Source organism: Pseudochaenichthys georgianus, unplaced genomic scaffold, assembly GCF_902827115.2.
Source record: "Pseudochaenichthys georgianus unplaced genomic scaffold, fPseGeo1.2 scaffold_1840_arrow_ctg1, whole genome shotgun sequence".
NCBI classification, from domain to species: domain Eukaryota; kingdom Metazoa; phylum Chordata; class Actinopteri; order Perciformes; family Channichthyidae; genus Pseudochaenichthys; species Pseudochaenichthys georgianus.
Window position 1 is genome coordinate 1 of NW_027262597.1, and position 26,745 is coordinate 26,745.

The 26,745-nt window shown below is 45.9% G+C and overlaps 1 protein-coding gene across 1 annotated transcript; it reads right to left on the reverse strand.

Moving 5' to 3' along the window:
• Positions 1–3: 3 nt before the first annotated feature.
• On the reverse strand, positions 4–25,988 carry nbeal1 (neurobeachin-like 1; the record flags this gene model as incomplete). Its single annotated transcript, XM_034077683.1, has 26 exons — positions 4–92; positions 1,012–1,136; positions 1,674–1,831; positions 1,905–2,054; positions 2,371–2,688; positions 3,791–4,079; positions 4,269–4,444; positions 4,591–5,163; positions 6,094–6,182; positions 6,628–6,787; positions 6,963–7,121; positions 8,998–9,157; positions 9,234–9,336; positions 9,649–9,808; positions 10,506–10,639; positions 13,859–14,030; positions 15,856–15,945; positions 16,593–16,678; positions 19,988–20,291; positions 20,387–20,506; positions 20,659–20,791; positions 20,908–21,479; positions 22,566–22,664; positions 22,839–22,922; positions 25,193–25,279; positions 25,882–25,988. Coding segments are annotated over 26 exons (4,697 nt in total), but the record flags the coding sequence as incomplete, so codon positions are not given.
• Between the last annotated feature and the right edge of the window lie 757 nt (positions 25,989–26,745).

Consider the following 26,745-nt stretch of genomic DNA (forward strand, 5'->3'; position numbering starts at 1 on the left):
ATCCAGGATGTCGTCCTCCAGGTCGCTCACCTTCACCTGCTTCACCGCCTCCAGCAGCAGAGAGTCTGGGTTCACTCGCTGCTGATGGACGCCTGAGAGGAGGAGGAGAGACGGGAGACCATTTAACTCTGAGAGGAGGTATCATCAGGGCTCTCACACCTTTTCCAAAGTCAAATTCAAGCACTTTTCAAGGTGCATTTTGAAGGATTTCCAGCACCCGTGGGAACCCTGATCACATGGCACTGTCGGAAATGTGCCTCTCAACATGCTTGTTAAGGGCTTAGAAAGTACCTGACAGGACCATAACACTTCCATCAACTTAAATATACAGTTTTAAACTAGCTTACTAACAAATTAAAAGTGAAAGAGACTTAATGATCTCCTAAAGTCCTGACTCTGCAACTTATAAAGCCTAATATGGCCCTTTTAAGGACAGGCTGTATCGACACACACGTATCCCTCAACATCACGTCCATTTCCTGGAGCTTTTCGCTGCCAAATAGAGCGCCAAACGCAGCTAGATTGAGTCTTTTAAAGCATGCTTAAACAAGAGCCCTAACCCAACTTTACCATACTCTACACCAGGGGTGTCAAACTCAAGGCCCGGGGGCCCAATCCAGCCCGCGACCTCATTTTATTTGGCCCGCAAGAGCTTGCAAAGAATATAATACGTTTATTATACGGTTACATGCCACTTTACAGAAGCACGTTGTCCATAAACTACATGTCCCACAATGCATCTCATTTTGTGACATGCGAACTGAAGAGACTTGCAATTATTTGCCCTAGACTTCTGCTTTCAGACGTAGTTAATTACTAAGTTATTACCCTATCCGATAATAATCCAAAGCAGAGGCAATGATGTAATATAATACATTATTCTCTATATATTTATATAGTCTTAAAGTTACAACCGGCCCTTTGAGTGCAACCATAATGCTGATGTGGCCCGCGATTAAATTGAGTTGGACACCCCTGCTCTACACCCACCAAAAAGACGTGTTTTCTTACCCAGGTTGTCTCTGAGAGCGCTGGCCTCTCGGTGCGGGTCGAAGTTGTAATTACGAACCAGCTTCAGCCTCATTCTGGAGAAGTTCTCGGCGCTGGAAACTCTCCAGTGCATCGCGTCCTGCTGCCTGTTGGGGAAACGGTCAAAAGAACATGTTTGTAATACTCTCAAAGCCCGCCATTATCTACGTAATCTGTGTGGTAGCTATATTAAGAATAGGAAGAGAAATGAAGCTGTATTGAAATCTGTACATGGACCTGTATGGATTTAATGTTTAGCATTATGTGTTTGAATATATAACTACAGATATTATATTTTTACACTTTGTTCCATTCGTGTTCGTACTTCTGCATCAATTTTTCCCATTTTAGTATTAAGCATAAAGTTGATTGTCCTACAGTAGCAAGTATGAAATGGGAAAAATACAAGAAGTTAAGAGTTAACGTTTTCTTTTTTTATTACTGCCGGATTTTATTCCATATTTTATTCCATTCTATGTAAATAATGCTTTATTTTACTGTATTTCTTTATTATTTTTTATATTTGTGCATGTTATTACACCAAGTCAAGTTCCTCGTACATGTCAACCTACCTGGTAATACACCTGATTATGATGTGGGTTAATGGGAGGTAATGGGAGGTAATGGGAGTAAATGGGAGTTACCTGTCAGCCCACGGCCCTCTCTCACACACCAGGCCTCTGCGCGATGCCTTCCACTGCCTGAGGGTGGCGCTGCTCTGGCTGTGCTGCTGCTTCAACATGCTGTTGTAGCGCAGGTTCTCCTGGCGGCCTCTGCGTGAGAAAGGCTCCACGAATTGCTCCTGAGGAGGTAGAGGGCACGCGTTAGAGAGAGTGAGGAGAAGAGGCTTCGCCCGATGTATTACTGCAGCTCACCTGGAAGCGGATCTTGCTCTCCCCTCGGTCCCTCTCCCTCTTGTGCAGGCTGACCATGAACGCCTCGTAGCATTCCTTCCAGTAGAGAGCCATCGTCTCGTGACCCTGGCTGAACGTCTCGATTTCATACTGCTTCATGTACGGGATAATCTGGAGTCACAAGGAGAACGTTTCCGTTAAATGTTCCAGGAGGAGAACTCGCTGCTCCATGACGTCTCTTGATGACGTTGTGAATTTGGAAAATGTTTGCGTTGCAGCAGCATAAAAAGATTGTACATAAGAGAAATTAAAAGACTAGAAATAAACAATCCAAAATGTCAACATCTCAAATTCTTGATAGGTTTTTTAACTAGATTATTTATATACTTATTTAATGCGATGCTACCGTATGAACTACAATGTTTGACTGATATATTTCTTATCTTATATCAAATATAATCTGGTAACTTTGATATCAATCTCGTACATATTTGTCGAGGTAGACGCGCCACTCGGGGGATTTGCAGTACAGCTGGAAGTCCTCGAAGAAGGAGGGGCTGCCGTTGGTGTCGGGCAGCTTTGGGAGGTGCAGCTCCATGTAGAGGAGGCGGTGGACTTTGGAGAGCAGCGTCCTCAGCAGAGGAACCAGGAAGGAGTACGTCTCCTCCGCCTGCTCCTCCTCCTCCTGGATGGAGCGCCGCAGGATCCCCTCCACCTTCCCCAGCAGGTAGCACGCCTCGTCCTGACTCGACACCTCCTTCGTCTGCAGGATGCCGTTCAGCTTCGCCGTCGCCATGGCACACACCTGGGGCAGAGGGTAATGGGAGATTAATCTCAGCGCAAGTTCAACCAGGAAGACCGTCTTTACTAATCCATTTACTATCATCCCAATACCCCTCCTCGACTCCTCCTTTCCCTCACTCGCGTCCCTTCCTCGCGTCTTAGCTCCGCCTCCGTAAGATGCGGGCGAGAGACGCGAGGAGGTGACGCGAGGACAGAGGAGTCCTCAGGTATTGATTGGGATGTCCTCGTTCACTCAAACGTCACTGTACCCCCTCTCATCAGGCTGAACTGAAGAACCTTTAGAACCGGCCCAGTTGTTGTTAAATATTTATTTAAATCAATGAATCTTTCTCTCGTTAGTCAAGGAATTCAATGTGTGATGGTTGGTCCTGCTTTTGTGTTCCGTTTTGGTGTAAAAGGTACATTTAAATAAATATATAATTATAGTAATGTGAAAGCCTTTTAGAAATGAATTGCACATAATAATTCCCACGGAGCTGTGAGCGTTATACATCGATGTGATGCTTTTCCACTCATCGGTTTTCCTCTGTTGAAATGGACCAGCTGTGAAGGTGGGGGCGGGGCTTGTATACGTGAGTAGTGAAAACACTTCTGCGTAGTCTGCTCGCGTGTGTCCTCCCTTTCGTCTCCTCCCTTTCGTCTCCTCCCTTTCGTCTCCTCCCTTTCGTCTCCTCCCGCACCTCTCCTCGACTCCTCCGTGTGCATTTCAGCTATTGGGACGTCCTTCAAAATGGAGTGTCTTGATCGATTTCCGGGTCAAGTCCCGGAGGAGGGGAAGAGAGGAGTCGCGGAGGGGTATTGGGATGAGGCTGTGGTCCATGTTACTGCTCTCTCTCCTCTCAATAAGTGATCGGGGGCGTCGCTCCCCAGCTTAACCAATCACTTCGCTCTATTCTCACAAGCCTATCATGGCGCTTTTCTTTTCTCCCTCCCCTGAAGCTCTCTGGCGCCCCCCAAGGGAGACGAGCCTCACACTTTGAAAACCGCTGATCTACCCAATTCTATAATTGTGAAAAGCTGAATAAAACATTTGTGGGGGATTGTCGTCCACATTATTATTCATTGCATTAAAAGTGACGTGGAAGAATGGGAACACATCTCACCTCCGGGTCCTCCTGCGCCATGAAGCCCAGCAGCAGCCGGAGGCCCACCTGGGAGAGTTGGAACCACTGCGATCCGGAGGCGTACCAAACCATCAAGCTGTCCATCAGCGTCACCGTCTCCTCCAGAACCTTCTCCGTCCACAGCGCCGGATTCACCAGACCCTCGGCCTGCAGGAAGTCCTGAACCATGTGCAGCAAGCGCACCGCGTTCTCCGTGTGCTGCGGCAGCGAGGAGGCCGACGCCTCGCGGTTATCACACACCGACCACTCCAACATGCGCTCCATCAGGCTGGAGGAGAGAGGAGGGTTTCAGTGGATCTATTTCTTCTGTCTCTATGTATAAATAATAGATTCTGATTCTTCTCAGCCATTTCCTGTTTGATGCCAACACACAATCTTATTTCTGTTTTCTTAATTGAAGCTCGTCTGCAATAAGTCGGATTTATCAGGCAGTAGTTTGTCGGTATTAATGTCTGACCTGAGTTTGATCTGGTCGACAGGAAGCAGCAGCTCGTTGGCGGTTGCCAGTTTGGTGAGAGCAGAGAACACCTGTCCGCGCTCGATCCACGCCGAATCATCTGACCCTTCGACACCTCGCCACATCACGCAGAGCACGATCTCCAGCAGCATGCTGCACAGCTCCTCCTCCGCTCGCTGGGGGGGCACCGAGAACCAAAATGGCGTTGTTATTTTACAAACATCGACCCAAACATCGACCCAATCATGGTCAAAAAACCAACAAAACTGGTCAAAAAACCAACAAAACTCTGTCCCCTTTCCTCGTCCCAGCCTCCTCTCACCTCGGCGTTGTTGAAGGACTCGCCCAGTGAGATGTTGTCACTGAACAGGAAGCTGTCTTCAGTCAGGGAGGGCGTGGCATCTCTGTCCCCGGTGCTCCCTGGAAAAGGTTTGGATGTCTCCAGAGGCGACGGTGTGCTCTGAGCGCTGCCGGGCGTTTGGCTGCCGCTGTCCCCACCTTCGAAGGACTGCAGATGGGACAGATCCAGCATCAAACCCCCCGACTTCCCCAACACCCAAGGCTTTGTGGAGGTGGAGGCAGAAGAAGAAGGCGTGTCCAGGAGAGAAATGGCGTCTCCGTTTTCCAGGCTGTCCACAGAGCGCGTTTCTCCCACGCTGATTCGGTCGTCCTCCAAGCGGCTGCCCGTTCTCGACCTCCTTTCATGAGGAACATCCAGACGATGCGGGCCTCCCGATCGGTTGAGATCCAGACTGCAGGTGCTGATTGTGTCCGAGCCACGAAGAGGAAAGGATCCTTCCCCCCGAAGGTAGAGGCGCACGAGGGTGTCCTGCCAACACTGCTGACGAGAAATCTGCACGGCGGCATCTTGTTGGGATTGAAGCAGCTGGTAAACCTGCAGATAGACGGGAGAACAAGTGAAGTGGACGCAGGGCTCCAGGGAAATGAATAAAACCCTGATGCACGACATGACGAGACATAACGCCGCATCATTTATTATCCACCGTTTTCATTGATACATGCAAATCAACAAATACAGAGAGGCGAAGTCCCGCCCATCTACTCCCAAGGGACCCTATTTCGGAAAAAGTATGCATTGAAGTCGATGGAGAGAGAAAGATTATCTCTCGATCCCGGTTGAATTGTGCCACGAATTACACACATGATGTTTGTCAATTTAAAAGATAATTTCCGTGTCAAAAAAGTCACAATTTGTCGTAAAACTGTTGAAATATAAGACGATGAAAAATACGCAGCTAGAAAGACTACAAGTCCCAGAGTCCCGGCCCCGCGTGCTGGCTCTCACGGAACCGACTCACTCCCCTTGTGTGTGTGCAGCTCTCAACGCGCCCAGACTTGTAGTGATTTCCACCTCGTTTAATACTTTCCGCCTCGTTCGGAGAGAAAGAAGTGAAATGTTCCAACGTGACGGCCGTCTGGGTGTGTGGTGCATGATGGGAGATGTAGTTCATTGAGCGGTTTCACACACATTTTTTGACTCGTAAAATTATCTTTTAAATTGACAAACATCATGTGTGTAACTCGTGGCACAATTCAAACGGGATCGAGAGATAATCTTTCTCTCTCCGTTGACTTCTATACAGACTTTTTCCGAAAGAAGGTCCCATGGAGGAAAGGGAGGGACTTCGCCTCTCCGTAGCCTCCAGGGAACTAACCCGGAACATTTACGTGGTCACTTCTCTCTGCAACATTTAGCGTATTGTATTTTATTTGACACACACACATATATATATATATATATATATATATATAACACTTTGTCTGAATTACCAGCACTATTTCATTTATATTTATGTTTCCTCACCCTCTTGCAGACGAGCAGGCGTACCCCAGGCCCGGCTCGATGCGTGAGCTGCACCAGAGCCATCATGTCCTTATAGTTCACCACAGAATCTGCACATTCAAGACACACATTCACATGTATTCAACCGTGCATGGTGTCGATGACATGTCCGTGTGACTACGATAGGCAGGCGACGGAAAGCTCGTTCATCTGCCCGACGGAGTAAGAGCTTCGATGCATTATATTCAAGCGAAGATAGCAGGAGAGGAGACGGCTGGAAAAGCGTCTACATCTCATCATCCTTTTTACATTCTTTGCACAAAATCAGGTTCAAGTAACTCGTACTGATGTTGCTGTTTTTGTGCCGGACTTTTTAAACCACCAATAAGTACTTTATTGATCCCGATTTGGGAAATGTTTGAAAGATACTAGTATATACTTCGTTTGATGTGATCAAGGCCAAGTCCCCCTAACCAATCGTACCTCGGTATCTTCATTGAGGAAACACAGAAAGTACGTAAATAGATGTTTAAATAGGAACGGAGCGCAGCGGACCTGTGTGGAGGACCTGGTTGAGGAGACAGCGGATCAGGGTCGGAGTGATGTGAAGTTCAGAGAAGAGCAGCGACAGGCCGGAGTATCCCGCCTCCCTCAGACGCAGGCGCTGCTTATTCTTCTCGTAGACGCGGTCGCAGCGCAACATGCGCTCAAACAACTGTGGGGAGCAACAATAAACCAGTTCAGCAGTTACTCAAAGTACACACGTCCTTTACTCAAGTAGAAGTACAGACACTCGTGTTTAAAAATACTCTGGTGAAAGTAGAGAACTTTGAAATGTACTTCAGTAAAAAGTAGTAGTACGAGCAGCCATATCTGTGGCCGTAACGAACCTTGAAGACGAGTTCTCGGAGTCGGTCCGAGTGCTTGTTGTTGAGCAGCAGAGCGTAGCAGGAGTCGGCCTCCGACGGCTCGAAGAGGAGCAGAAAGATCTGATCTCTGGCCGGACTCGTCTGAAGGAGGCCGAGCAGCAACTCCAGCATCCCACACAACTGCAACACAACAGACATTAGAAGAAGAAGAAGTAGTAGTAGAAGTAGTAGTAGAAGTAGAAGTAGAAGTAGAAGTAGAAGTAGAAGTAGAAGAAGAAGAAGAAGAAGAAGAAGAAGAATAAGCGAAGAAGAATGCCTCCGCCGCCGCCTCCTCGCCGCCTCCGCCTCCGCCTCCTCCTCCTCCTCCTCCTCCCGCCTCCGCCTCCTCCGCCTCCCCCTCCTCCTCCTCCGCCGCCTCCTCCTCCTCATCCTCCGCCCTCCTCTCATCCCCTCCTCCTCCTCCCCTCCTCCTCCTCGCCTCCTCTCCTCTCCCCTCCTCCTCCCCTCCTCCCTCCCTCCTCCTCCGCCTCCCGCCCTCTCCTCCGCCTCCCTTCTCCTTCCTTAGGAGTAGAAGTACTCAGATCGTGTACTTCAGTAGGAGTAGAAGTACTCAGATCGTGTACTTCAGTAAGAGTAGAAGTACTCAGATCGTGTACTTCAGTAAGAGTAGAAGTACTCAGATCGTGTACTTCAGTAACAGTAGAAGTACTCAGATCGTGTACTTCAGTACGAGTAGAAGTACTCAGATCGTGTACTTCAGTAGGAGTAGAAGTACTCAGATCGTGTACTTGAGTAGGAGTAGAAGTACTCGGATCGTGTACTTCAGTAAAAGTAGAAGTACTCAGATCGTGTACTTCAGTAAGAGTAGAAGCACTCGGATCGTGTACTTCAGTAAGAGTAGAAGTACTCAGATCGTGTACTTCAGTAAGAGTAGAAGTACTCAGATCGTGTACTTCAGTAAGAGTAGAAGTACTCAGATCGTGTACTTCAGTAAGAGTAGAAGTACTCAGATTGTGTACTTCAGTAGGGGTAGAAGTACTCAGATCGTGTACTTCAGTAAGAGTAGAAGTACTCAGATTGTGTACTTCAGTAGGGGTAGAAGTACTCAGATCGTGTACTTCAGTAGGGGTCGAAGTACTCAGATCGTGTACTTCAGTAGGGGTCGAAGTACTCAGATCGTGTACTTCAGTAAGAGTAGAAGTACTCAGATCGTGTACTTCAGTAAGAGTAGAAGTACTCAGATCGTGTACTTCAGTAGGAGTAGAAGTACTCAGATCGTGTACTTCAGTAGGGGTAGAAGTACTCCGATCGTGTACTTCAGTAAGAGTAGAAGTACTCAGATCGTGTACTTCAGTAGGGGTAGAAGTACTCAGATCGTGTACTTCAGTAGGGGTAGAAGTACTCAGATCGTGTACTTCAGTAGGGGTAGAAGTACTCAGATCGTGTACTTCAGTAGGGGTCGAAGTACTCAGATCGTGTACTTCAGTAGGGGTCGAAGTACTCAGATCGTGTACTTCAGTAAGAGTAGAAGTACTCAGATTGTGTACTTCAGTAAGAGTAGAAGTACTCAGATTGTGTACTTCAGTAAGAGTAGAAGTACTCAGATCGTGTACTTCAGTAAGAGTAGAAGTACTCAGATTGTGTACTTCAGTAGGAGTAGAAGTACTCAGATCGTGTACTTCAGTAGGGGTAGAAGTACTCAGATCGTGTACTTCAGTAAGAGTAGAAGTACTCAGATCGTGTACTTCAGTAGGGGTAGAAGTACTCAGATCGTGTACTTCAGTAGGGGTCGAAGTACTCAGATCGTGTACTTCAGTAGGGGTCGAAGTACTCAGATCGTGTACTTCAGTAAGAGTAGAAGTACTCAGATCGTGTACTTCAGTAAGAGTAGAAGTACTCAGATCGTGTACTTCAGTAAGAGTAGAAGTACTCAGATTGTGTACTTCAGTAGGGGTAGAAGTACTCAGAGTGTAGAGGAAGTATTTAGTGTCCAGGGGGATCAATATAAAGTCCTACTGGAGTATTCAAAGGTCCCCGGCCCCCGGCCCCGCTCTACCTGGTCCTCGTCTCCAATGGCGGCGATGTATCCCAGAATGCCGTGCATCTCCTCCTGAGACATGCCCTTGCTGATGTAGTACTTGATGAGTCCGCAGAGAGACGCCCGGACGGTCCGAACGTCATCCTCGCTCAGATCCCCGTCTCTCTGGCTGTTCTTCCTGAGGGCATATCATTGGTAAAGAGACAATACTTCCACGTGTCGGACAGGACGGACTTCGAGGAGCGGAGCCTCACCCGTAGTAAAGACGCATCGTGTCCAAAAGAAACTGAACTCCATATTTCTTTCTGAACAGCTTCCTGTTGTCTTTGATGACGGTGGACATGTACTGGATATGACCTTCACGGAGACAAAGGACAAGTCACACACACACACACACACACACACACACACACACACACACACACACACACACACACACACACACACACACACACACACACACACACACACACACACACACACACACACACACACACACACACACACACACACACACACACACACACACACACACACACACACACACACACACACACACACACACACACACACACACACACACACACACACACACACACACACACACACACACACACACACACACACACACACACACACACACACACACACACACACACACACACACACCTATGCGCAGAGGGAAGTCTCCTTTGTTCCAGATGTTGAAGTTGAACAGCAGGTGTGTGTGAAGTTGCAGCAGCAGAGCGTGGTTCTTCTCAAACGTCACCTGTTCGATCAGCAGCTGCACGGCAACCAGAACGCTGACATCCACGTGACCTGCTGGCAGCTACACACACACACACACACACACACACACAAATAACTTCACTGGCACACATACAGAACGATTGAACACAGAAAGGTGGATAAGTGCCTTTACTCGGTCTCTTAAAACCTTCTCGTCCACATTTCTCACCATATTATTTCTATAGCGCTTTTCTTGAACCCAAAGACGCTTTACATTTGGGAGGGAGGGTAGACAAACAAAACAGAGACAGAAAAGCAGTCGGGAGGAAGTCGATTGAGAGGGGGCGGGGCTTATGGATACAGAGTTGAAGAGGTGGGTTTTGAGGCGGGACTGGAACAGGGTGAGGGGCTCAGACTCACGGAGGTCTTGGGGGAGGGCGGTCCAGAGCCACAGAGAAGGCTCTGTCCCCGAAGCTCCGGAGTCTGGCCTTGGGGGTGGGAAGCAAACCGGCTGAGGTGGATCTGAGAGGTAGGGGGGGGGGGGGGGGCAGATGGTGGAGGGCTTTGAAAGTAAAGTTAAAATGCTTTTAAATCTTGCGTTTTTAGCGCAGGTATGGATTGGATTGATGTTTCTGGAGTATTCCGTCTTCTGAGGTTAATCATTATCAGCATTTCAGATTTCAAACTGTCAAGAAAAGGGACGGCGATGTCATGCAATCGGTGCAAGGACGACGAAAGCGATGCACGTAGATCTGAAAAGGCTCTACAATGCAACGTGCCGAGGAAATGAAACCGACCTTCTGCAGCAGCGCCCCCACCGTACCGACTCCATGCGAGTGCAGCAGATTCTCCTGGTTGATGAGGTGCCTCTGCAGGAAATGCTTCAGCACCAACAGGAAGGTGGCCACCAGATTCTTCTCCAGGCGGGCCTCTGCAGCGACAGATGATAATGCAATGGTTTTATCAAAAAAACAAAAGTACATAAAAAAGTCGAGATAAATGTTAGTTATAGTTGACTATAGTACATCTGTTCTAATTCAGTTAACAAAATGATGAATCTGTTAAGCCCCTGTCCCACTGTCCCGAAATTGAATTGAATTTCGCACGAAGATGGCCCGAACCACACACGAAGGCAACATTTACATTTAATTACATTTAAGACATACAACTGCAACGAAAGTAACACAAACAATTATTTTAAAGTACTATGATACTGTACTGATATGTTCAGACTTTGTTCTTCACTTTATCCGTCTTTATATGTAGAAGATTACGTTTTCTCCGTCATGTTGTTTCCATAGCAACAACAACTTCCTGCCTTCAAAATAATATATTATATCCTTTTTAGTTTCACAGAACACAAATTGGGTTATTTACATAATATGTGTACATGATTTTGTTGTGCAATAAAACAACCCGATGGACACAGGATAAAAGGAAATGTTCACATTCGGCTGTGATCGTAGCATCGGGCCGTTCGTGAGTGCATCGTAAGCCATCGTATGACCGCCGGTGGAGTTTCTCAGGCTCCGGCAGCGACTTCGTGAGCGGTGGCAAAATCTTTGGCATGCCTACAAATAGCCGAAGGACCTCGAGAAGGTTCATTTTCGTGTTGAATTCGTGTGTCCGTTTCGCCCTTCGTAAGGCCATCGTGAGGGCGTCTTGTTATCCTCGGTGCCATCGGGCATTCGCCCCGATCAGAGTGAGGGCGAATGCACCGATGATAACACGAAGATGACACGACTTGACGAGATGCCCTCACGAGTGCCTTACGAAGTTGCCGCGGAGAAACTCCACCGGCGGTCATACGATGGCTTCAGACGCCCTCACGAACGGCCCGATGTTACGATCACAGCCGAATTTGAACGTTTCCTTTATCGTGGGTCCATCTGGTTGTTTTATTGCACAACAAAATCATGTAAACATATTATGTAAATAACCCAATTTGTGTTCTGTGAAACTGAAAATGATATAATATATTATTTTGAAGGCGAGTTGACAGGAAGTTGTTGTTGCTATGGAAACAACATGACGGAGAAAACGTAATCTTCTACATATAAAGACGGAGAAAGTAAAGAACAAAGTCTGAAAATATCAGTATCATAGTACTGTAACATAATTGTTTGTGTTACTTTCGTTGCAGTTGTACGTCTTAAATGTAATTAAATGTTAATGTTGCCTTCGTGTGTGGTTCGGGGCCATCTTCGTGCGAAATTCAATTCCATTTCGGGACAGTGTGACAGGGCTTTAGGGAAGAGTACACCAGGGTTCATTCACTTTCTCACCAATGACTTCTCCATGACCTTCACCTAATGTATCATGACCATTCAGCGGTTCCACTGAAAATGGTCTGCATCTGAAACATGTGCCGATCAAAGACGAATCAAATGGTCGGCTGTGCCACAGAGTGACCAACTCCGCCACTGACATGAACCTTGCCATTTCTTATTTATTTTACGTTAGTTAATTATGGGGAATGATTATGTTCAGAGGGGGTTAACCTGTTTATGTTCGGGTCGGATTCTTTTGTTGAAATGTGGATTTGAGTCGATTGTATTGTGTATTGTTGGTTGACGGCGAGCCTGTGGGCGGGGCTATGGGTCAAAAGGGACGGTGTTGGTTCCTTGTTTCTTTTGGACTGTGTCGCTCGGAAGAAGTGAAGGCAACAGCTGGGACATTGGGAGTTGGTTGCAGAGAAGGCAACCCAGAGCATGTTAGAGTGATGGACGGCCTGTTTTGGACTTTTATTTTGTTGTTGAAGTTGTGCTGGTTCGCTATTTATTTTGTTGCTGCTAAAAATAAAGTTTTTTTGAGCTTAAAACGACCGACTGAGCCATGTTTCGAACGGACAATTACAACCCCGTCACATAAGGCGCATTCACACCGCAGTACTTTTCCCACAAAGGTTCATGAGAACTCTTTTGTCGCGTTCACACCAAAAAGAGCCGGTACTAAAATTAGTTCATGAACCTTTTCACCCCCTTTTCCGTCGCTGCTAGAGAGCAGGGACTTTCGTGGGAGAAAAAGGTTCCCATGTCTGATTGGCTGGCGGATTGCAAACCACGCCCCGTCAAACTCCCAAAAAGCTTTGTGAAGCCGCCATTTTATTATCCTCGCATTAGCATTATTAGCATTAGCCCCGCGCAGAAACGCAGAGAGACTAACTTATGGCAACACAAAATAAAACATGGGAGCGGTGGAGATGAGGAGGTGTCGGCGTTCTGGCGATTCACTCGGAAGGCTTCAGTAGAAGCTGCTGGGAGTCCCAGCAGCTTCTACTGAAGCCTTCCCCAACTCCGGGGACTTCCGGCCGGGGACTCCGGGCGGCAGTATACGCCGTGAAGTGGTTTGCGGCCTGCCAGTAAACCCAAAGCAGAAGAAGAAGAAGTGACGTCAGCGGCTTCATTTGCCTAATCCTCCCTCAGGGATTTATTCTGGTGTGAACGCGATCTGTACTCAGTTCATGAGAACTAAAGAGTAAACCTTTGTGGGAAAAGTACTGCGGTGTGAATGCGCCTATAGGCTTGCTAGCTTCTACTAAAATCTCTCACCAGCAAAACACCTCGACAGTGAAATGCCATTTTACGTCTCATTACTACACCATACAGTATGTATTATCATTATAGTATTACTATTTCGGCGATTAGATAAAATATAAATTATATTTGATGCAACTTTAGTTACATTTCCATGACTTTGGGAAAAATATTGTTTTCCAGGGCCTGGAATTTGCATTTTGAATTTCCAGGTTTGTAATGACCCTAAGGACCTTAGGACACAGTTTCAAACTTTCCATGTCCTATCAAATGTACAAGTGGAGCCCACCCAAAGTACACTTTATTTCCTCCATGTGTAGAAACTGAGATTTGATATATTTATTTATTTTACATGTACACTTCGCATGGTGGAAAGGAGCAGGGAGAAGAAATAACCATAACAATGAAATAAAAGCAATATTCTTTCAGTCACAGTAGCTTATACTGAAACATGAAACCAGAACACACTCAAAAGTCAGTCTAATTACACTTTCTTTATACATTTTCTTAAACAAACAGCCCTTTAAATCATTCGGTAAATAATTCTTAATATAAATAAATTGTAAAATAAAATAAATATTTATTCTGTTAAAAAATACATATAATGTGCACACCTGAAGCCCTATTGGACGGGAGGATGACCCAATCACCGTCTGCCGGCGTGGTCACATCCGGCGTGATGAAATCTGATCCAGGATCAATGGTTTGTTGATCTGGAGTGATCAGGGACAGCTGCTCCAGAACAGGGATGAGCACCAGCACCCCGCCCACACAGTTGATCATATCCTGCCCGGAAACAACAGCAAACCTCAGTAAGGGGGGGGGGGCATAAGATGGGAGGATTTAAGGGTGCACATAAATTGATATAATTCAAGTACTTGTGAAGTGCGGTGCTTCTCGAACTGTTTTCAGTAATGTACCCCCTTTGAAACATTTTCTCAGCCAAGTACCCCCTGACCGACCGCGGACATTTTTGACAGACATTTTTTATATAACATTGTGTTTTCCATTTAACTTATTGTACTATGATTATTTTTTTAATCATGCATGGTCTTTTTTTAATTAACTTTTTTATTTTTTTTACCTCACGTACCCCCTGCAGTACCTCATCGTACCCCTAGGGGTCCGCGTACCCCCATTTGAGAATCACTGCCTTTCGGCCCGTCTACACTGCAGGCATCGAAAAATGCTTTCAACGCTTCGCCCATTCACTTGAATGGGGTGACGTAGAAGATTTTGAATCTTTGCCGAACTGCATTGTGGGGAGCGGAGCGTGGCTTTGGAAGCATCGGGAGCATCAAAAGTTGAGCAATGTTCAACTTTTGATGCTCCCGATGCTTTCGAAGCTGGCATCAGCCAATCAAATCCCGTTTATGCAAATCTGACAGTACAAGCGCCAGCCAATCAAACCGCGTGTAAGCAGGGCGAGCCAGACCGCAGTTCATTTCCTCATATTCCAAACGAGAAGTTACGGTAGCAAATCACCCGGTTCTTTACGACCAGAACTATTACCGGGATACAAACCGGAGGAACCAGCATGGAGGGAGGAGGCAGAGACAGTGGGTGGAACTGGTAGGTTTTCGCCTGTTTGGGGAGTTAATATCCAGTTTACTTCGTTTTAACATTGCTCGTGCTTTGTATGTCGGGGCGGGCGATTGCTGATTGGTTGTTGGTCGCAAAAAATCGCCAAGCCTCAGACACGCCAGACACTTATAATTTCTCGCGTCAAATTTAGGTACGATTTCACAGTACCTTATGCTCTAGAAAATAAAATCCGGAGGTCTTAATATGGCTCAGACTATTCTCTCCCAAGCAAGGAAAGTGCTCAGGCTTGTCTGTTAAACCCGTGCGCACTCTGAAATGCCAGAGGAAAGGAAAGAGAAAAAAGGAACGCCCGGCTCGCTGGGTAACGAGGAGCATGTACCGTACTTTCCGGACTATAAAGCGCACCTGCATATGAGCCGCAGCAGCTAAACTGTCCGTCTGTCTCGCTCTCGTTCTGTCTCTCGGTTCCACTTTTACTTTGGCGCGCTACCTGTCTCACTCTTTTCCGGCCGCCAGCTTTTCCTGCTGGAGCCCGCCGCTTAGAGGTGGCGGGCGCGGACCGGTCCTAGAGCCCATAGCGTTAAAGGTGGTTAATTTTACCTGTAAAATCCATAGATTTAGGAGGTCCCCTAGTGGCCGTTAGCTGCACAAAAAAAATGGGGGAAAAAGTCGCGGCTGATAGTCCGAAAAGTACGGTAATACAAACATTAATTTATGTAAGCGTCGATAAAAGGGCGATCATTGACCCTGAAATAGGAACCAAATGTCAGGAATAGTCCCTTTCCCATCTGGCAAAGGGACTATCGATGGAAACTAGCCTTTTGGTTAATTCGAGTACTTTTACATGTTTTTAATATGTTGATTAATACACTGTCCCTTGTTTTAAATAATTCAATTCAATCCTTTTAGATTAGCTATTATTAATCTGAGGGACTTTCTTCTTGTGTATTTCTAACTTGCGATGTGTCATCCTGTGAAGCACTTTGAGCTGCATGTGTTGTATGAAAAGTGCTGTATAAATAAAGCTTTATTATTATATTGAAAATGTGCTGCATATTTCTCCCACCTTTATATCCCAGTTGACCACTTTATTCCCAGTTAGGCGTCCGTGCAGCATGTTGGGAGACAGATCCAGACAGATGGGGTTCCTACACGCCTGTTGAGGAAAAGCATGTAGGGACTACTTTATCAATTTATTTAGTGATACAGCAGAAAGAAAGGGAGTAACACAACATTCATGTGTGTGTGTGTGTGTGTGTGTGTGTGTGTGTGTGTGTGTGTCTGGGTGTGTCTGTGCGTGTGTGTGTCTGTCTGTCTGTCTGTCTGTCTGTCTGTCTGTGTGTGTGTCTGTCTGTCTGTCTAGTCTATTCTGTGTGCGTGTGTGTGTGTGTGTGTCTGTGTGTGTGTGTGTGTGTGTCTCTGTGTGAGTGTGTGTGTCTGTGTCTGTGTGTGTGTGTGTGTGTGTGTGTGTGTGTGTGTGTGTGTGTGTGTGTGTGTGTGTGTCTCTGTGTGAGTGTGTGTGTGTGTGTGTGTGTGTGTGTCTGTGTGTGAGTGTGTGTGTGTGAGTGTGCCTGTGTGTGAGTGTGTGTGTGTGTGTGTGTGTCTCTGTGTGAGTGTGTGTGTGTGTCTGTGTGTGTGTGTGTGTGTGTGAGTGTGGTCTGTGTGTGTGTGTGTGTGTGTGTGTGTGTGTGTGTGTGTGTGTGTGTGTGTGTGTGTGTGTGTGTGACAGCATGTGGTGTGAACATGCTCTCACGGCTAAACTGTGAATAATGCATCTCAGGTGATCTCGGTGTGAACAATGACCTTGGGCGAGTAGTGCAGCAGCAGTTTGGTGGAGAGGTCGCCGAGTTCCGACTCCTGGGTTTTGAAAGGAGAGATGCAGTTTGGACCTGTGCAGAAGAGCGGATGAGAGAAGAAGAAAAATATATGTGTCGTTGAATACTCGATTCTGATTGGTCAATTTCATGGGTTGGTATTACTCGATAACAACACAATAATGACCTTGCTGCACCCTTATTAAATACTCTCCAGAGGACGATGTGTGTGTGTGTGTGTGTGTGTGTGTGTGTGTGTGTGTGTGTGTGTGTGTGTGTGTGTGTGTGTGTGTGTACATGTGTACGATAGGGGCAGACATAGATGTTTGATGATATTGTAATCACCTGTACACCTATACCTGTACTTTCTACTTCTTACATGTTGAACTCAAATACCTGTACTTTCTACTTCTTACATGTTGAACTCAAATACCTGTACTTTCTACTTCTTACATGTTGAACTCAAATACCTGTACTTTCTACTTCTCTCATGTTGAACTCAAATACCTGTACTTTCTACTTCTTACATGTTGAACTCAAATACCTGTACTTTCTACTTCTTACATGTTGAACTCAAATACCTGTACTTTCTACTTCTCTCATGTTGAACTCAAATACCTGTACTTTCTACTTCTTACATGTTGAACTCAAATACCTGTACTTTCTACTTCTCACATGTTGAACTCAAATACCTGTACTTTCTACTTCTTACATGTTGAACTCAAATACCTGTACTTTCTACTTCTCACATGTTGAACTCAAATACCTGTACTTTCTACTTCTCTCATGTTGAACTCAAATACCTGTACTTTCTACTTCTTACATGTTTTACTCAAATACTTGTACTTTCTACTTCTTACATGTTGAACTCAAATACCTGTACTTTCTACTTCTCTCATGTTGAACTCAAATACCTGTACTTTCTACTTCTTACATGTTTTACTCAAATACTTGTACTTTCTACTTCTTACATGTTGAACTCAAATACCTGTACTTTCTACTTCTCACATGTTGAACTCAAATACCTGTACTTTCTACTTCTTACATGTTGAACTCAAATACCTGTACTTTCTACTTCTCACATGTTGAACTCAAATACCTGTACTTTCTACTTCTTACATGTTGAACTCAAATACCTGTACTTTTCTACTTCTCACATGTTGAACTCAAATACCTGTACTTTCTACTTCTCTCATGTTGAACTCAAATACCTGTACTTTCTACTTCTTACATGTTGAACTCAAATACCTGTACTTTCTACTTCTTACATGTTGAACTCAAATACCTGTACTTTCTACTTCTCTCATGTTGAACTCAAATACCTGTACTTTCTACTTCTCTCATGTTGAACTCAAATACCTGTACTTTCTACTTCTCACATGTTGAACTCAAATACCTGTACTTTCTACTTCTCTCATGTTGAACCCAAATACCTGTACTTTCTACTTCTCTCATGTTGAACACAAATACCTGTACTTTCTACTTCTCTCATTTCCCAAACAGCTGGTTCCTTTAGTCTGAATGTGTGTTGGTGCGTGGTCATTATTCTTTAGAGTCACTGCGTGCCTATTGGTTGGAACACGATCCGTGTATCCATCACTTCCTGGTCTTCTCTAAAGAAGAGGGACCAATGGAAACGTTGTCATGTTGCCGTTGGTCACCATGGAAACATTCATTAGCTAACAATGACATTATTGTTCTATTGATATAAAGGGAGGTCAGGTACTCTTTAAAGCAGCTGCTAGCTATGGGTACTTTTTACTGAAGGACACTTCAAAGTTCTTTACTTTTACTTGAGTAAAGAAGTTTAGTCAGTACTTCTACTTTCACAAGAGTATCTTTAAACACGAGTATCTGTACTTCTACTTTTACTTTGGTAAAAGTAGAAGTACTGACTAAACGTCTTTACTCGAGTATTTTTAAACACGAGTATCTGTACTTCTACCTGAGTAAAGGATGTGTGTACTTCTACCTGAGTAAAGGATGTGCGTACTTCTACCTGAGTAAAGGACGTGTGTACTTCTACTTGAGTAAAGGATGTGTGTACTTCTACCTGCGTAAAGGATGTGTGTACTTCTACTTGAGTAAAGGATGTGTGTACTTCTACTTGAGTAAAGGATGTGTGTACTTCTACTTGAGTAAAGGATGTGTGTACTTCTACCTGAGTAAAGAATGTGTGTACTTCTACCTGAGTAAAGGATGTGCGTACTTCTACTTGAGTAAAGGATGTGCGTACTTCTACCTGAGTAAAGGATGTGCGTACTTCTACTTGAGTAAAGGATGTGCGTACTTCTACTTGAGTAAAGGATGTGTGTACTTCTACCTGAGTAAAGAATGTGTGTACTTCTACCTGAGTAAAGGATGTGTGTACTTCTACCTGAGTAAAGGACGTGTGTACTTCTACCTGAGTAAAGGATGTGTGTACTTCTACTTGAGTAAAGGACGTGTATACTTCTACTTGAGTAAAGGATGTGTGTACTTCTACTTGAGTAAAGGATGTGTGTACTTCTGAGTAAAGGATGTGCGTACTTCTACTTGAGTAAAGGACGTGTGTACTTCTACTTGAGTAAAGGACGTGTGTACTTCTACTTGAGTAAAGGACGTGTGTACTTCTACTTGAGTAAAGGACATGTGTACTTCTACTTGAGTAAAGGATGTGTGTACTTCTGAGTAAAGGATGTGCGTACTTCTACTTGAGTAAAGGATGTGCGTACTTCTACTTGAGTAAAGGACGTGTGTACTTCTACTTGAGTAAAGGACGTGTGTACTTCTACTTGAGTAAAGGATGTGTGTACTTCTACTTGAGTAAAGGATGTGTGTACTTCTGAGTAAAGGATGTGTGTACTTCTACTTGAGTAAAGGATGTGTGTACTTCTACTTGAGTAAAGGACGTGTGTACTTCTACTTGAGTAAAGGATGTGTGTACTTCTACTTGAGTAAAGGATGTGTGTACTTCTGAGTAAAGGATGTGCGTACTTCTACTTGAGTAAAGGGTGTGTACTTCTACTTGAGTAAAGGATGTGTGTACTTCTACTTGAGTAAAGGATATGTGTACTTCTACTTGAGTAAAGGATGTGTGTACTTCTACTTGAGTAAAGGACGTGTGTACTTCTACTTGAGTAAAGGATGTGTGTACTTCTACTTGAGTAAAGGATGTGTGTACTTCTGAGTAAAGGATGTGCGTACTTCTACTTGAGTAAAGGGTGTGTACTTCTACCTGAGTAAAGGATGTGTGTACTTCTACTTGAGTAAAGGATGTGTGTACTTCTACTTGACTAAAGGACAGGTGTACTTCTACCTGAGTAAAGGATGTGTGTACTTCTGAGTAAAGGATGTGTGTACTTCTGAGTAAAGGAAGTGTGTACTTTCGCCCCCCCCCCTCACCTGCACTACAGATGGCTTTCACGTGGCTCGCCTGCAGGGGTTCGTGGAACACCATGACGCTCCCCAGTTGCCCCTGCAGGGAGGTGGGACTCCCCCACTCGCTGTCCTGCGTCCCCGCGGAGATCAGCTTGGTGACGGACTCGGGCTTTCCTCCCAGCAGCCCCCCCCACGTCTGAGGAGACAAGATGGCGCCCAGCGAGGAGCGAGTGGTGGGGGTGGAGGCGGAGGGAGGGTCTGGGATCTGTGAGGGAGGGGGAGTGGTGGTCCGATGTCCCGCCGAGCCGATGCAGCAGGAGATGAACGGCTGAGGAGAACAAGCATTGCAAGGAGCATTTCAGAACTCATCTGGCCATCAAAGTATTATCTGTTCTCACAGAAAGTGTGAAGGAAATGTCTCACCTCTGTCATGGTGGGATATTTGAGGGGGGCCGACAGTTTCTGCTGTCCATCCACATAAATGTAGACCAGACTCTGTCCAAAAGGCCTCTTCCCCGGCACGTGCACCACCCCGATGCTGTGCTGTAGACAGAACGGCAGAAGCAATATCCTTCCTCTAATTAGTCTGCGAGACGTTTGTAATCTGGTAAACATAGGGTCCGATCGGTGTTGCCAGGCAATCATCCACATTTCCACATTTCCGTGGCACCACCAGGTCGTTGAAGCGGACTCACCCAGAGGGAGTCACAGAAGCAGTAGTCGGGCAGCATGACGGTGACGTACTCCTTCTTGGTGCAAACGGCCACCACCAACACGCCCTCTGCGCTGATGAAGGCCTCGAACCCCGTCCCTCCGGGGGTGAAGAAGCTGTACGACACAGGAGAAACGTTTGCGTGGGACGAACAGAACATGCTGCCATGGGAGAGGGGAATCTTACTTTACACCTGAGCTTTTGCACTTTGGGTCTTGAATCTGCGGCTCACCTGTACAGCTGCTTCCTCTTGTCCTTGCTCATTGGCCCCAGCTGGTCCTGATCCAGCGACAGCCAGGCGATGAAGCTGAACGCGACACCGGGCCATCGCTGCACCGTCGGAACCACGATGCCCGCCATGCTGGGCGACAAATCAAAATACTGCATGGCACTCTCCAGGCCCTGCTTCCTCACCATGGCCAGCAGCGACCTGAGCGCAGGACCCACATACGGGTGGGCTTCATTGGACTCGTGAGGTCTGAGGAGGCGTAGGAGTCCCAGGAGTTCTTTGGCGCTCAAAGACTGGGAACCCAAGGAACCCACGAGCACAAAAAGACTCTCGGCGCAGGATCGGTTTAGTCGCTGATGGCTTTCCAATCCAGAAAGCGCTCGCATCACCATGGCGGCGTTTACACACGTGGCGCGGGTTTGGCGGTTCAAACAGCTGAGGCGCCGCAGCCAATCGGACGTGAAGAGCTGCTGCTCCGAGGAATCGAGCTCTGGGAGCCACTGGACCAGCAGGAGGAGCGGATCCACGTTACTGATGCCCAGCAGCCCCACGGAGGAGTGCTCCCCCTCCACCGCCTGCACAGAAACACAGCATCAGTTTCGATACATTCTCTCAGAGGTAGAATGCTAAACAAAGACCAAAACAATTCAATACATTTTATTCAAGGGGCACAAAAGGGCTGGATGAGACCTTTGAGGAGGCCTTGCAAGCCACCCAAGGACACCGTACAATTCAATACATCATTTAAGAGATTAAGATAGAGATTATTTAAGGGCGTCTTTCACGAAACACCCAAGTACAAAGTAGTCGTGCACGATAATTATCGGTCCGATATTAGGAATTATGACGTCATCCCGATAACAGTATTAATAGCCCCGATAATATACAATATATTTTTTGGGTAAAAGAAAGAAAGAGATCCTGCGGTGTTAGTGGTTTAGGAAGAGGGGAGTTCTTCACAAATCCAGCGCTCCCTAACTCGTGCCTGGCTGAGACGTAAACGGCGTGCGGCCGTGAAGCCAGGACAGCAAACAAACATGTCGTCGGTAGTATGGGACTATTTCAAAGTTTCAGAGTGAGATAGTTCGCTTGCTATCGAAGTTCCACGAGGAGGGAAAAGGCAACGAGCTATAATACTTCCAGCATGATCAGTCGCCTGAAACATCGCCATGGCTACGATGAAGTGTTCAAAGCGCACGAAGACGCCTGCGCTGCTAAACTAGCGGCGAATCCAAAGCCAGCTGCAAAGGCACCGGGGCTTTCACCTATCCACGAGGCTTTTGAGAAAGACGAGACGTTTGCCAGAGACGACCCCAGGGCTAAAGCGATCTCTAACTTCATCAGAGAAACGATGGCGCTTGACGACCAGCCCTTCTCCCTCGGCGAAGATAAAGGATTCAGTCGGCTAGTTCGTCATTTAACCAGGTGTGCAAAAACGACAGGTACATTTAATATATATATATATTATTATCGGTCTTGAGTTATCGGTATCAGTTTCAAAAAACCAATATCGTGCATCCCTAATCAATCCTCGGTAGACTTCCAAGTATGCTGGACATTGGAACAGTCCTTCGGCGGCACTCGATGACGTAGCACGCTTGAAATGGTGGCTCTGGAGCAGCCTCACTCGACATGGAGAAGCACCCTGAAACGTCTCTCACCATGTTCATCAGCTCTTTGAGCAGGTGCTGCGACGGCTGGCCCAGAGAGGCGAGCACTTCGTACAGGTGATGGTAACCGATCCTCTCCTTGAACACCTCCTGCAGAAAGTGAAGAACACAAACTCGATTAAACGGCATCTCGATTAGACGATACCCTCGTTGTTAGGCAACAGTCAAAAGAACGTTGTTTTTGTTCATTGCAGTCACCTTGGTCAAAAGCAGAGGATGCATTTCAAGCTACCTGCTCTTTCTACCTGTGTGTGAGGCCGTTACCTTGGCAGCTGGTGATTTGTGCATCACTGTCGTGAGGGCTTTGATTGTTGCGACAGCGAGGGAGTCGAGTCGCCCTTGAAACACCTGAAGAAAAAACCACGCTCGTCAATAACCAAATCCATATATACCTTTCAGAGTACGTTGATCGGACACACATCTCCTCTCATGTGCTCCAGACGAATGTCGCATGCAGACAAGTCAAAGCCACATTCATGGTGAAATGTTTGCAACGATGAAAGGAACTTATTTGGGGGATAAAAGGGAGACCCGAGTAGATTCCTTGGAGTTTGATTCAATTAGTGTGTGTGTGTGAAAGTGAGTAAAATCATCGAAAGACTGCAGTCGATGTAACGGCCCGTCCACACGACAGCTTCAAAAAAATCTTGGAGCTGGGCGTGTCTGAAGCTCGACCAACAACCAATCACATGGATCTCCCGCCCCCTGACACACAAGCAGCGGTTTGATTGGCTAGAGCTCGTACTGGCGTATGATTTGATTGGCTGGCGCTTCCACCGAAAGCTTCAGAAGCTGCAAAAGTCGAACATTGCTCAACTTTTGCAGCCGCCAGGAAAGCTCCGCTCCACTCCACTTCCCACAATGCAGTTCGGCGGAAAGCGTTGGAAACCGTTTTTGAAGCTGTCGAAGCCGTAGTGTGGACGGGCCGTTACAGTAGACATAACAAAGGGCGTCTTAACGACAATAGCAAGCCTTTTGATTGCCGTCATAATTAACGATAAAGTACACACACAGAAAATAGACTTATTTCCCCTCAAGAAAAAGCATGCAACCCATCGAACACAAGCCAAATGATAAGTCAACACGTCTCCATCCAGCTCTGTCCTGCTCGTGTCTCTGAACTGCTTTTCCTTTGGATTGAACCGAGAGCCTTGGACCAGCTGGAGAGGGACTGTGGTCGAAAACAATCAAACACGTAAGTCTTCCCCACGGAGTCCAGGCGACACACACACCAACGTCATCGCATTACCCACAGGACGCCGCAGAAAACCAGGACAGTGGGGAGGGGGGGGGATGCTTGAGGAAAACTCAAAATGTCAATTAAATCAAAATGTCATGACGTGTGAAAGAGGCAGCGTGGTCACTCCACAGCAAGAAGGCAAGTCATTTGGGAAAGTGGGTCGATTCTGGTTCCACGACATCTGCTTTTATACGAGAGTTGATAATACTATGATGACATGGTTACTTAGCTTAGTCAAAGTACAACTCGAAGACTCCGGGGGAATATTTGACTGGATATCTTGTTTTTAGAATAGGCAAAAGTACCTTAATTATTAAGTGGTATTTTCCCCTAAGGGAATAGGAGATAGGAGATAGGAGACGGGATAGGAGTCAGAAGGGCATGCCTGGAAAAGGGAGATTTCTGATGGGTATCTGTCAAACCCACTTCCATTCACACATCTTAAAGTGAAGGGAGGGACAACAGGAAATATTTTGGGGGCATATTTATTTACTGTCGCTTGCAAAAAACTGGAAGTTAAAGTGTAAATAATTAGAGATGTAATTAAATTATGCTGACACAAACAACCGGTCTGATGATTCAGCGAGTTTTACAGCGAGCCAATAGAGCGGTGTAGGGATGACCCGGAAGGAAGCGGCTGGTTCCCTCGACAAAAAAGCAACGGGATTTCTCCATAGGATTTAGGAAAACAGCTCAAAATACGATCTGTGGAAACCAAACCGGTTTGATGGATGCACGTTTTGTTCAGCCGGATAATCTCCACTACTTTTATAATGTTCGAAACACAAATCTAGTCGCCAGAAGCAAAATGCTAACGTGATGCTATAAAGGAGCCACGACTTCAACGCCACGCCGACTTCAGATCCATTTTCAACCATACAATGAAACTCAATTTCATTGCGGGCCACATTTGCATAAAGGCTGCACTCAAAGGGCCGGTTGTAACGATATAAATATATAATATATATTTAAAATAATGTATGATATTACATTATTGCCTCTGAATTAGGATAATAACTTCGTAATTAACTACGCCTGAAAGCAGAAGTCTCTTCAGTGCGCATGTCACAAAACGAGATGCATTGTGGGACATGTAGTTTATGAGCAACAAAACGTGATCCGTCTCTTCAATGCGTCTCAGACCTTAGTTCAGATAGTTTCCTAAACCCTACGGAGAGATCCCATTGGCTCTGAGACGAGGGAACAGGAAGTGGAGACATGCTGACTCACTTCCTGGTTTTAGGACTCGTCCCTGCACCGCTCTATTGCAAATGATTATACGAGACAAAGCAGGGTCTTGCTGTGGATTGGCCACATGGCTCTGAAGCTGGATGGGGGGGGGGGGGGGGGGGGGGGGGGGGGGGGGGGGGGGCAGTACCTGAGTGTCCCTCTCTCCTGTCTGTAACCTGTTGTTGGTTATATCTTTCTGGTCCTTGTCTGCCGCCGTGCACCTAGCATTAACCAGCTGACACACACAAACACGTCAGCACAGCAGGGGGTTCATAGAAAGAGAAACAAGGGGGGAGTGGTGCAAGGTGGGAAGGGGGGGATGGTGTGAGTGTGGGAGAGTTGAAAGGTTAAAAGCCATGACCTTCAGCAGAGGTCACCGTGTTGGAGGTCAACATGCACGAAATGTATTCGCCATCTGTTTTTAACTATATTCTATTATGTTTTAACTACATCTCCTACTTCATCGTCTACTTGAGTTAAATTGTAATCATTGCTGCCTTTGAGTATATATCAGTGTTCTATTTTCTTTCTAAAAAATATGTCTTTCGTAAAAAAACGTTGGTGCTTTTTCCCCTTTATGACAGTCAAGTGCAAACAAGCGGACGACTGCACTGCGAGTCCTTGAATCGAACAATGCAAATGTACTTAACGACAGAAATACAGACTGCAGAGGAGATGAAATCTAACTACAAGCATCCTTCTGGTCTTGTTTCAGATACAGGATGTAATTATCTGTAATAAAGGCGTTCCCTTGGACCCAGTTCTGGAGCAGAAGCATTCTATCAATCCAGCCACTCGCCCCCAGGTTACATTTAGATAAAAGCCCGGTGCGGTTACCTTGCTGTTCTGCAGAAGGCGTGCCAGATGCTCGAAGCAGTTGCTATTGAGGAAGATGGCTTGAAGAACGGGTCTGTCCGAGCACAGGAACATCTCCCTGATGGTGTCTGGGAGAACAAGAGGAGAGTAAGTCACGTTTAAGATAAGATACGATACGATGGAACTTTGTTTATCCCCGTGGAAAAGCAGGCGGTGAAAGCAGCGTTCAGTTACTATGCTCCAAACATCTGGAACAAGCGGCCGGTCCGCTCTGACTACTTTCAAATCCAGCAAGAAGACCTTTCTTTTTGCCGCTGCTTTTAATTGAACTATTCACATCTTAAACGGCACTGTAACTTTTTCTTTTATTATCTTTTCTTTTTAATGACTGATTTTAAATGCCATTTTCTTCATGTCTTTCGTTCTTTGTAAAGCACTTTGAATTGCCTTGTGTTGAAAGGTGCTATATATATAAAATTAAAAAATTAAAAAATAGCAGCAACATGAAAAACAGGTACAACTAAAAATACAACAAAAAGTGATAAGGTGAGAAAGTAACTATTGAAACAAGATTAAAGTCTTGTAAAAAATGTGCAGGTTTTATGTATGTACAATCTAGGGCGATTTTATTTTACATTTTCTCTTTTTTTTTCTTGTGTGTCAGCCTTTGTTAACCAATCAGAAGTGCTGAGCTCCACATGTACCAGCCTTTATTAACCAATCAGAAGTGCTGAGCTCCACATGTACCAGCCTTTGTTAACCAATCAGAAGTGCTGAGCTCCACATGTACCAGCCTTTATTAACCAATCAGAAGTGCTGAGCTCCACATGTACCAGCCTTTATTAACCAATCAGAAGTGCTGAGCTCCACATGTACCAGCCTCTG